This window comes from Diadema antillarum, unplaced genomic scaffold, assembly GCF_040938485.1.
Source record: "Diadema antillarum isolate AM-2024a unplaced genomic scaffold, OU_Dant_1.0 seq00000068_RagTag, whole genome shotgun sequence".
Classification (NCBI taxonomy): Eukaryota; Metazoa; Echinodermata; class Echinoidea; order Diadematoida; family Diadematidae; genus Diadema; species Diadema antillarum.
Genome location: NW_027271167.1, coordinates 734,908 through 746,651, shown reverse-complemented (window position 1 = coordinate 746,651; position 11,744 = coordinate 734,908). Strand labels below are relative to the sequence as shown.

The window sequence follows — 11,744 nt, the reverse complement described above, 5'->3', positions numbered from 1 at the left end:
CTGTTTGTGTGGTCTTTCCTATCTGGATTTCTACCCAGGCTACACCAAGTATAGACAGTGGTGTCCCATCAACCTGCCGAATGATCATACCAGAATTCTCTAATGTTGGCCTTTGTTCACTCCTGATGCTATAGTATGTGCTTGAACTTATGATGGTGTCAGTTGACCCTGTGTCAATGAGGAAGGAGCAATCTAGTGACCTAATTTTGCCCTGTACATACAGGCCCTGCTGAGGTTCATTCCTTAGGGCTGGAATGTGAACAAGTCTTTGGTCTATCGCTGGTTTTGTGATGGTGGATTCTGGGGGTCCTGGACTTGTTGCAGCCTCTCCGTGGACCCTCCGGTGGGCTGAGTGTCGTTTCCCTTCCCCCTAGGAGCATTTGTGTTGCTCTTTTTGGAATGACACTGTTTAGCATAATGACCCACTTTCCCACAGTTATAGCACTTGTTCTTGTCTGTGCGGTTATCGGTCTTAGGGATTGGTGACTTCTGCTCTCTTTTCTGTTTTTCCAGAATTTCTGTGAGTGAAGCCATCTGTCTCGACTGCTGAGCTAATAGTGCTTCCATTCGTTGCATACGATCTTCATTATCGTGGTCTGCTGCACGAATGAAGCGAGGTTTCGCTATTTGACGCTCGTGTCGTCGTTGTGTCTCGATCCTCTCAAAGTTGTCAGTTTCTAAGGCTGCCCTAATTGCCTCATTTAGTGATATTGGTCTAGCCCTGTATATGCCTTCCCTGATTGTCTGACTCTCAATTGCGTCAATAAAATGGTTTCTTTCCAGCCTATCTCTGGATTGGGCAGGAATGTCAGGATAAGCTTTAATCGACAATTCATGGATGGCTTGGCCTAACTCTTGGATAGACTCTTTTGGGGCTTGCCTTCTGTGCCGTAATTCCGCCAAGAAATTTTCGGCTTGATGGCTAGTGCCAAAACGTTGGGCAAGCAATTGTCTCATCTCACTGTAAGAATCCCTTAATCTTGGGCTGACATCACTTATTGTCCTCAAGGCGCTGCCTTGTAAACTGGCATTGAGAAATATTGCTGCTTGGTGATCATCCCAACCATTTACTTGTCTGCATGCATCAAAGTGTTGCGCATATTCTTCCCATGCTGTCTGGCCATTATACCTGTCTGGTATCAAAATTGGCCGTTCACGTTTGACATGTTGCATTCTGGTCTGTGTATATGGTGGTTCACCACCGGCTTTAGTGTAGTGCGGATAGTCATTTCCTATCCCTGTGCCTTTACCTTGATTCGGAATGAATGCATCTCCCCTGTACATATGTGATGTAATTCTGTCTCCAGTGTTTCGTTCTGGATTCACCACTGTGGGTGCTACTGGGGTTGACATATATCCTGCGTCTTGGAGGAAGCGATTTCTATTCACCTGCAATGTACGTTCGGCTGTTGAATAGTCTCTATCATTATATGTCTTCGCTGCCTGTGGCAACTTGAACCTCACTTCAGAATCTACCTCTTGGAATATTTCACCTTGTCTTTCAGGTCTGGGGGTAGGAGTCTCTGTGGGACTGTCTCTTGGCAGAGGGTTTTCAGCATTTCTGTTTTGTTCAATCCTTGATGGAGACTCTGTTGTATGGGACTTTTCCCATTCCAACAATTCCTTTTCCATCCTTGATCGATTTAATGCCTCCCTCAATTTCACCAGTTCCCTCTCTATCTCCATCTCCCTTACCCCAGGAGAATCCATGATTTCTTTTTTTTTTTACCCCTCTCAGTAGATAAAGTCAAAGTCTAGAGGTTAATCCAGTACTAGGCTATTGTTCTAGGTACAAATGCATCAATGTACAATAGTAACTCCAAGATAGAATAGTTTTCATAACCCAGTAGACATATACAACATATACATTCTCATCATAAAAGAAAATATCAACCGGACTGTATGTGCAGGTAACTATGCAAGGGAGGTAAGCACGTACATGGGTATCATAAGCACTGAAATATTCTCATAGCCATCTACATATACTTTATGTAGAATTCAGATGCTTGTGTCTATAGATGTATACTTGACTCATTAATGTTTATGAGCTTGCATACTAGCGTATTTCTGATAAATTGGACATATATATAGCTATACTCAGCTATGATGTAAGCTTACTTGGTTCTTCAGATTCTTTATGCATCAGTTCAGAGCAATTCATAATATGCTTCTACTTTGAGCCATAATAGGTACAATGTAGTCTAATCATTCATAGTCAGAAACTGTCGTACCTTGGTATACACTGCTTTCGAACAGTGTTGTGATATATGGAACTATCTTCGCAAACAATAAGTATTACCAGATAGGCTTTGCAAATATATGGTGTATCTACCCATAAATTGCTCATCTCATTCATATCTCACAAGCTCTGTTTCTCTTAATCTCCTCATGAGCACTGTTTGCCAATTTCTAATGAGTACTGCTCATGAGCACTGTTTGCTATAATTACTCACGAGCACTGCTCACGAGCACTGTTTGCTAATTGCTCACAAGCATTGCTCACGAGCACTGTTTGCTAACTGCTCACAAGTGTTGCTCACGAGCACTGTTTGCTATTTGCTCACAAGCACTGCTCACGAGCACTGTTTTATAACTGCTCGCGAGCGCTGCTCATGAGTTCTGGGTTTTTCTGTGTCACTATATGCAACATTAGTATTTTCTGTACATTCTACTTCTCTTGTCTGCCAAATTCTACTGGCCACACAGATCTATATTGCTTCATTGAGCTAGGGCTATTGGCATCTATATCATGAGCTTCATTTTAGCATCATTGAGAGCCATCTGCTTTGCATCCAAAGCACTCTTTTGGAACTTCCTTTAGATCTGCACATATAGGCACTTTATACTGGTATTTGGCACAGTTATACTGTACGTACTGGTGCTCAAAAACTGAGCTGCTTAGTGCTATAGTGTGCATGAAGCTGTAAACTTCTGCTGGTGTGGGAGTCTATTGTTAACATGCCATTATCCCACCGCTGCCACCAATGTGACGATTCTTGTTTAAGATAGGTGTTTAGGAAGTTTGGGTTTGGTGTGTGTCAAGTCTTTTCTTTGTGTGCTGTTCTTTATGTCGGGGCTTGTTTGTATACAAGGCTCTGGAGTCTTACTCATTCCTTGCTCCTTTGTTCCCCAACATCCGAGCGGTCATGTTTCTATTGGTCACACACACACACACCTGTAGTGCACATTGGCAAGAGTTCCACCAAAGTATATGGTATATGGCATGTCAACATCTCGCGCTCACCGCATCCAGCATCCGTCTACCAACATCACACTTCACACTTCACACTCGAGCATAATGACATCATCACAAACGTACGATGTACAATGGTATAGAAATGCAAAGTTATCCAAGAGGATACATACCGTTCAAAGTTGTCTTTTATTCACGAAGACCAAGTCGGCTCCGTCCTGATGAATGTAGTTTACAACACAGGCAAATTCCCAATGGGCTACTAATGACACAGACTCATAACTTAACTGACTGAACAACTAAAAACTATATGAACTGAACTGCTGGGCTATCTCATACTAAAAAGCAAACTCTGGAACTGCAACTCCAAAACTGCAACTCCACTCCAACTGCATCGAACTAAAAACTAACTGCAAAACTGCAACTCTAACTGAACTACCCCTTCCCAGCGCATGCACCCCCTTTTATATCCCCTCGGGGCTTGGTCACTGACAGCCAATGTCCACTGGACATGCCTCAGTGCATTCAGACAAAAGCTTGAGGTGCATGCACTTGAGCAGGTGAACTTGAGTTGGGTAACTTGTGTTAAATGTACTTGTGTATATTGGACACATTTAAGGGTGTGTATCAACCGCCCTCTGTTGACCATTGACTTGGGGCAAACCCAATTTTGTTACAATATTAACTATATATATACGAGGTGCGGGTCGGTACTCAACTATAAATTTGAGGTAAAATGTGATTTTTTTCGTGTTTTCACATTTTTATGTGGTGTTTTTTGCGATTTCGGTCCACACAAAGTTCTGTGAGGCTACTCTACGAAGTCTCGCGCGTACAGAATGTCATTAGTACGCAAAAATGTGCGTGTCCGGTAATACCATGCGTCCGGTAATACCACTGTGCTTGCCCCTACATGTAGTTGCTGCCTGTAGAAAGTCGTCTGAAATAAACGAGGATGCCTAAAACTAACTTCAGCAGCAACAATGCCAATTTATTACTGTTCAGTGTTCAAAGGAGGGGAATTCCAACTAAAAGGATACACCATGTAATTTTAAAAATTAAGTTATAATGACGATAATAGTGCTGATAGTGGTGATGATAACAATGATAATAGGGCTGCCTATTGGTAAGATGAAAAATGATGATGATGATGATGATGATAATAATAACAATGACATATATGATGATGATTGATATGATCGATATTATCGTCGTTGTTATTTTTATTAGCTACTATTTTGACCACACCCACAGCATCAACAACGATAGATATTTGCAGAATGAAATATTTATGTAACGCTATAAAAGCGAGCGAATGGGTTAGCATGAAGCAAAGAACGACAATTGTATGGGCACACAAATGTAATCATCTACAAGTAGACAGAATTTCTTTACTGTTTATTTCATTTTATTTTATTTTATTCCCCCCCCCCTTTTTTTTTACTAGACAGGTGTAACAATGCATATTCATGCGACGATAATCTACATTTTTTTCCCCTTTGGAGGAACAACATGTCGAGTAAGTTCAACTTATACCAAAATATAATGATTAGTCTGTGATTGAACCATTCTTCAATTAACTTCAGGAATTTATTTCTTTTTTATTATCAGTGATTATTATGACACAATTTCCAAACTACATGTTTGCAGAATCCCATCTGTTGTTTGATGGAAAAAAAAAACACCCGAGCTTATTCTCTTTCATGTTTTTTTTTTTCTAAACAACCTTGCACATTGTACCACATTTTCTTACTAATGCTCATAATGGACGGTGGACGCCTAAATCTTCAGCGTGAGAGATTGGCTTGCTAATGCTGGCCGATGTAAAGTTAGACGAGGAGGCAAAATCGTGTTCCTTCGAGTTCAGAACTTGCCGTCTCTCCTTTAATTCCCTCCTTGTAACAAGTTGCCGAGTTGTATAGTTGCAACAGTACATTTTCTCGCCTCTTGTCCGGAACACCCTCTCGGCTTCTAAACGCGGAACCCTTATCACGAGTTGATGTCGCCTTCTCGATCGCCTTCTCGTCTTCGACGTGACAGAGAGATGGAGAGTGAAAAGATACGAACTCGACTTTGCTCCTTCTATTCTAGTCACATAAACCGAGAAAGCGCCTTTTGATCACCCTCGTAAGCTTGATGAGAAAAGTAGACGGGCTTCACTCCCTTTTGTTTCTTAAAAAGATGAAATAACAACAGTCATTCAGCGTATTAGTTAGAATATTGGCCTCACAGTCATGTGACCAAGATGATCGCAGTATTTCATGGACAAACTTTGACGATCAAAGTAGTTGTTTATAATATTTCACTCGAAGTGAATTCTCCTATGTATGCCGTATACGTTGCTTAACTGCTCCTGTCCAACAAGATACAAATTACACATCCATCTAATGTCTTCCACTCTGCATAAGCCCTCTTCTACATTTTGATGGCTTGTGGACAGGAGACGGGTATATGCGATCCAACGAAAGGTGTGCAGCTGCAGCTACCTTTGGCACCGCGTGCACGTTAATCCTCTCATGTCCATCAGCCTATTCCTATTGACTTTGCATTATCATAAACATGTCGACGGGACTCAAAGAGTTAATCTAACCCAAGGAGAGGGGTGCTCTCAGCAGTCTGCATCTGGTGAGAGAAATGAGAGAGAGAAAATATAAATAATGATTGAATGTGTGAGCATTATGTCTGAGCTTGTGTCTGCGCTTCTGTGTCGCAGAGAATGAGTTAGGAAGAGAGGCAGACATAATTATATGTCGTCAATATCATGAATATCAATGTTAACTATAATGTCCTCAATATCATGAATATCAATAATTATGGCTTAAATTTGTCAACATATTTTAAAGGAAGCTTTCTGTGGCCTGTTACAGAATAACCTTATTGTATCCTATTACAGGGGGTTCCCTTACAAGTTGTGAGGGAACTCCCTGTAATAGGATACAACAAGGTTATTTCGTTGCAACAACGAGCACCGCACTATAACGAAATTTACAGCAAATGAAAATTCAGGACCTAAACTTACTATCTAGTATTCTTCATTTGTTCGGTCATAAAGAAATTTCGATATAACAAAAGAAAACTTCTGGTTCTGAGTACTTCGTTATAGCGAGAGTCGCCTGCAGAACATAACTCTTACTCGTTAACGAATTCCTCTTCCTTCCTATCTGTCCCAGGCATTTGAGTCCTAATTATCCGATCGACTTGCAATGTAATGGTGTTTGAATGTAAATATCAAATTCTTTGGCGGCGGAAGGCATATCTGGTATGGATCGTCACCTAAAGATCATACGATTGACATGCACGTTGTGCAATTTACCCTCTCTGTACCACAAACTCAAATGTCTCTGTCTGTGTATTTCGAACAGGTGACCGATGGCAACGACAAGGGTAATACTACGTATTTCATCATATCATACCTTGTTGGTAGCAGCTGCATCTGCAACGCTGGTACCACCAGTTGCTGCTTGATCGACGGCGCCTTCTCTCGTTAATGGTAGAAGCTGCGTCGATGGTACCAGGCTCAATCTCGGCGTCGTGGAATATTCACCGGGATCTCCGTCACTCGGCGCGGAGCGTCTCTGTCCCAGAATTTCATCCAGTACGTTCTGCATTGCTAGTATGCCAACGATTCTCTTTGAGAGAAAAGTTCATGAAAATCTGACCGTTAGTATAGCTGACAATTGCCTTGTCAATTACCAAAAGAATACATTTTGTGCTTAACATGCATCAGATTATTGAGAGAGTACCTATATAGGGGAGGGATTATAGCTGTAAGATTATCGACCATAATGATTTTGAATACAATATCATGAACAAACCTGCAGACAGTGGCAGAAGAGTTATTAGTCGTTGGCATCGTCGCATCATTTAATTTGCATCTGCAATTGTTACCAATAACGGTTGCAAATTTCAAATTCCGTTCAAATGTCCTCTGATGTATGTACTATCTCGATGAAGCGTCAGCGTTCCTGTTTTGTGATATATTTTCTTTCTTTCAAAGTTAACTTAAACAAAAGTTAGTGTTTCCTTTTAAGATTTATTTTAATGAATTTAAAAAATGAATGGTACTGTTCGGGTTCTTACGCGAGATGCGTCATGTACCGCGGCAACACGGTATTTTCCGGCGTTCATTTCGTCCAGGATATGGTAGAGAGGTCTGCTGGCCACCACCGAGGGTAGCCGCCGACCGTAAAGCTCCAGCGCTGATGAGATCGACACGCGGTCGTCGGGATCGAGAATGATGAGGTTCTTCACGACGAACTCACCCTGGATGTTCTGGCGATCGCCCTTGAAGACGGGCACGTGGGAATAACTCTGGGAGGTGATCTATGCGTGAGATAGGGAAAGAGAATTGACACCGGATAACGCGAGATTTTTAGATATATTATTATGGTAGATATCTTCACTGTCTAAATCCTGTATCATGACCAAGGCATCGGATCATCACCAAAAAGTAATCATTGAATCTTTATGGAAAATTCATCGACGGACAAACAATGACACAGGCGGTAACACTGCTCATTCACCCATCACGGGTGAATGCTCGCCAGCCAGCCAGAGCTGCAGAAGTGACATGGACGAGTCATGAATTTGTTGTTCTCTTCGTGATTTTCACAAGTAAGTTAAGTCAAACAGGAGTTAATTTCCACGCTTTTAGCATACTACCTCGATGAATCAAGATCTACATCGTTAAAATGATAGTGATACTTCTATGATAATGATAAAATAATGATTATGATAACATTGATTTTTTAAGGATAAAAACGGTTTCTGTCATTAGTACTCATTGTCTCTTATGGCTAAATACTTTCCCCCCGTTTTACCGTCCACAACAATAAAGCTGCCACCGGACAAACCTTATCCATAGTCGTTCTATCCAAGGCGCCGTCGTAATTGAGCATGAACACGTCGTCGAGGGGAATCATGGCATCCTTCGCTACCTTGCTCTCGGCATCGAGGGCGCCCTTGATTATTATGACTTCGTCCTGCGTGAGGTTCCGGTTTTCCGCTACTGCGTCTGGTGACATCATTTGCAACTCCATCAGCGCCTTTAATTCTGAAACAGGCGTAACGGCCAGTAAATGTTGTTTAACAACTATAGTGTTTAGTAGCTCTCCTGGTTTCTACAAGATTTAAACGATTTGATAATGTGAAGATGATAATGGTTCATCAGGCTCAATAGTATTCTTATTCCTGTTTATCATTTTAATTATTGTTCTCATTCTTAACATCGTTATTATACATGTATAGGGTTATTATGATGATGATGTTTATGATGGTGATGATGATCATAATCATCTTTATAATCATAATCATAATTTTTAGAATTCTTGTTATTGTGGTAGAAACTAATGGTGTCTGGTTTTCCTTCTTGTTCTCTAATGGCTGTATTGCGTTATATCTTGATGGCTCGTCTCACGTCTACAAGTTTTCTGCCCACATAGTGAATGATGTCAGTGATGCGGTATGCTAATGATGTAGCCTACTCCACGAGTTATCAATTCGAAAATAAGTTCAGCTCATCTCCAAAATGCTGAATCGAATCATATCGTCACTTTGTAAGTCTTTTTCAATTGGGGGCATGATAACGGCTAAATAAAACTTTTTGTTTTCTTTCAACACTGAAAGTATTATTTTACAATTTTGACAACAGCAAAAGGAATCACCGTGTGTTCAAAGTGAGAGAAATTTTTCTAGTTTTAAACGTTATGATGGGCCGAAATGCAGGATATTGCCAAAGAAGCGAACCTACCCGATCTTTGATAGAACACATCCCTTCTTTTACCGAGAATCAGCCTTAGAAGTCTGGAGATAGGCCAGGCGATAACGAAGAAGAGTACAAGGACGATGTACGTCACCCTGAGGACGAGGTTAGAAGGGACGCCCACAATTATTAAGCGTCTTCGCAAGCAGTTCGCCAAGCTGTTCAATCTTCACTCATTAATATCTCTCATCTGTAGAGGGTAATTCTTTGTTAAACTTATTCTCTTACGTAGGTCTGCAAACCTACAGGAAGCAACCACTCTAGTATTGGCCTGTGTGCAATCTGCTTTCACAGGACTGATCGCACATGTTTGTTTGACTTCGTCATCAGATTCTAAAGACTCCAAAGTCCCAAAAAGAGAAGCAACATTACGGATGCATGTCCCTCCATGAAGATGCATTGTCAATATGAGGCATGCATTACAGAAACAATTATGAAATTAACTGATGGTGCGATCTCAAGAGGGTTAATAAACTTTTACGGACTTCTTAAAGTTTGAAAGGACGTTAAAACATTCGGCAGGCGTCCTGTCATTATGGACCACACTCAGAATGAGAAAACACGTGTGTTTTGGAACACACGTGTAACAATGTTTGGTTGCTGATAAGTCACTCGCTCTCATGCTTGAGAGTTTCCTTATAGTGAATCAGTCCAGCGTTAAGTGTGATTATAAGATACATTTCAGTTCGTAAGTGATATCATGATTCCACAATCTAGTCTACATTGTCCCAGTTCAGTTTAAACAGTAGAAATTGACCATAGGGTGTGACGTCACAGGTTGAATATAATTCTCATGTAGGTCACCGTACTCACCATATTGTATTTGCCGCCAAAGCCAATCCATGTCGATCGCTGACACTCTGCGGTAAAAGCCTGCCAAAAATATACCAAAAACAAAAAATACAACCTGCAATTTGTCTTTAAACTGAAAAAATCTAAACATACAAGGTATCAGCAGACGCCCGTGAATTCATACCAAAGGATTCTTCGAGTTGTTTCGCTTACATACATTTTATTTTATTGTGATTTGTAGTCATGTTTTTAGTTGTATTTTTACCTCCTTTCTTAATGTCTTCTTGTTTCTTTTCTTTTTCATAATTACACGCGATGACTTCAGCTGCGTTTTTTGAGGATGAAGAAAATCAGAACAACATTCGATCCTATCAATTGTAGCAATGCTGACAATCCTGATATAAGCATTATGTATCAATATCTAACAATTCACTATCTAACAATGAAATTAATCATCTGTTCTCACGTAATTACTACACATGGTTCAGACATAGCGCATAATAGTGACGTGGTTCTCTTCACTGTACGTTGGTGGGCTAGCTGACCGCTTTGTGTCTACGGATAACCCAAAGTGTCTAAACCTTAAATGACATCGAAAATTTCACCAATAAATTTAGGTTTTGGATGTAGTATGAGAACGTTGTCATGCTTATATCTTTGATTGTTTTTACATGCTTTCTGGTGTTCATGCACTGGCTTTTGTAAATACTGCGTCACCTACTTGTTGAAGATGAGCACAGTGAAGGCCGAGATGACGATGGAGAGGGCCGGGTGGACGATGGCGTTGAGGAGAATGGGCATGGCCACGATGGCCGAGACGTTGGCGCTGTTGAGGGTGACGAGGAGGAGGTAGGGACGCCGGACGAGCGGGAGGATGCGAGCCGCGTACACGCGCTGGCGAGCTGTCATGCTGCCCTCAGTGGTCACTCGCAGTTTGGCCACGTCCAAAGCGAAGAAACTTGAGGTGAGACCAGAGAACAGTCCTTGGAAAAGAAGGAAAAACTAGTGTCAGCAATAATGTTAATTATCATGGTGGTGATGATGATGATGATAATTATTATAATGATAAAAGTAGTTATTATTATTATTATTATTACCACTATTATTGTCATCATCATTATTATCATTATTATAAGTACATGTACAAGGTCGCTGCAGTTTAAGCATTATTCTCCCAGAGGACCCTGCCATTATTTCAACCACGATATATCGGAATCGAAAGCGAGATAACAGCTTTAGATCATCTTGTGCAAAGATGCACATTCTGGGTGTATTTTAAACCCAAGATCTTCACTTTAAGACATCAGAGCAATATAAACTATGTCACGCATCCATCCCCTTCACTCCGCAGAAAAAGGAGAACGGGAGCGGGTTTAAACACACCCAAAATTGCTCGAAGCAGCTAGGTTTAGTTTTTTTTCTCCAAAATTTCATTTTACCTCTGTTATGAACAATCTGTTCCCACGATAAAGTATGTATAGGCAAACTGACATACCTGACAACATTGTTAAAACGATGTACAGACTGAGGTAGATCCAGAACCACATGTTATCCGGACCGAGGTATTCTTGGTAGCCCGCACACACGGTTGAGTTCATAATGTCGTCTGTACTGATCCGACTTGTCCGATATACACCTGGTCGAATGACCGACGGACGACCTGAATGTGTCCGAGGTGATCACTAAAAATCTTAGATTATGTACCGCACATAATTGCACATGTGGCACATTTTGTTCATTAGATTTTTCTTGATGATTCTGTGCGCGTATGTTCCGAAACAATACAATCCTTTTCACAGCTCCTCTCTATACCACCGTTAGGTGTGCATTATTTCATTTCATTTCATTTCATTTCATTTATTTTCATTTATTTTTCACATCGAAATGATACAAACTTATTACGAAGTAACAATAACCATTTGCAAAAACATGTGAAAAGGCATATCATTATACAATGGAGTAGATACGAAAACGTACATGAAACGACAAACAACCAAA

General features: G+C 40.8%; 1 protein-coding gene across 1 annotated transcript; it reads right to left on the bottom strand.

Moving 5' to 3' along the window:
* Nucleotides 1–273: 273 nt before the first annotated feature.
* On the bottom strand, nucleotides 274–11,344 carry LOC139725910 (uncharacterized). Its single transcript, XM_071636987.1, has 9 exons — nucleotides 11,242–11,344; nucleotides 10,468–10,729; nucleotides 9,768–9,827; nucleotides 8,943–9,049; nucleotides 8,047–8,246; nucleotides 7,274–7,516; nucleotides 6,607–6,822; nucleotides 5,784–5,815; nucleotides 274–790 (listed from the first exon to the last, which is right to left on the bottom strand). Exons 1-9 carry the CDS (start codon nucleotides 11,342–11,344, stop codon nucleotides 274–276), a joined length of 1,740 nt encoding a protein of 579 aa, XP_071493088.1.
* Between the last annotated feature and the right edge of the window lie 400 nt (nucleotides 11,345–11,744).

What these genes read in the sequence shown, in the direction of transcription:
- LOC139725910 (XM_071636987.1), bottom strand. Translation starts at nt 11,344, where the DNA reads ATGAACTCAACCGTGTGTGCGGGCTACCAAGAATACCTCGGTCCGGAT. An exon ending in TGTGTTCTATCAAAGATCGG is followed by an intron (nt 8,247 to 8,942) that starts GTAGGTTCGCTT and finishes CGCCTGTTTCAG; the next exon opens with AATTAAAGGCGCTGATGGAG. An exon ending in ATAGAACGACTATGGATAAG is followed by an intron (nt 7,517 to 8,046) that starts GTTTGTCCGGTG and finishes TCTCACGCATAG; the next exon opens with ATCACCTCCCAGAGTTATTC.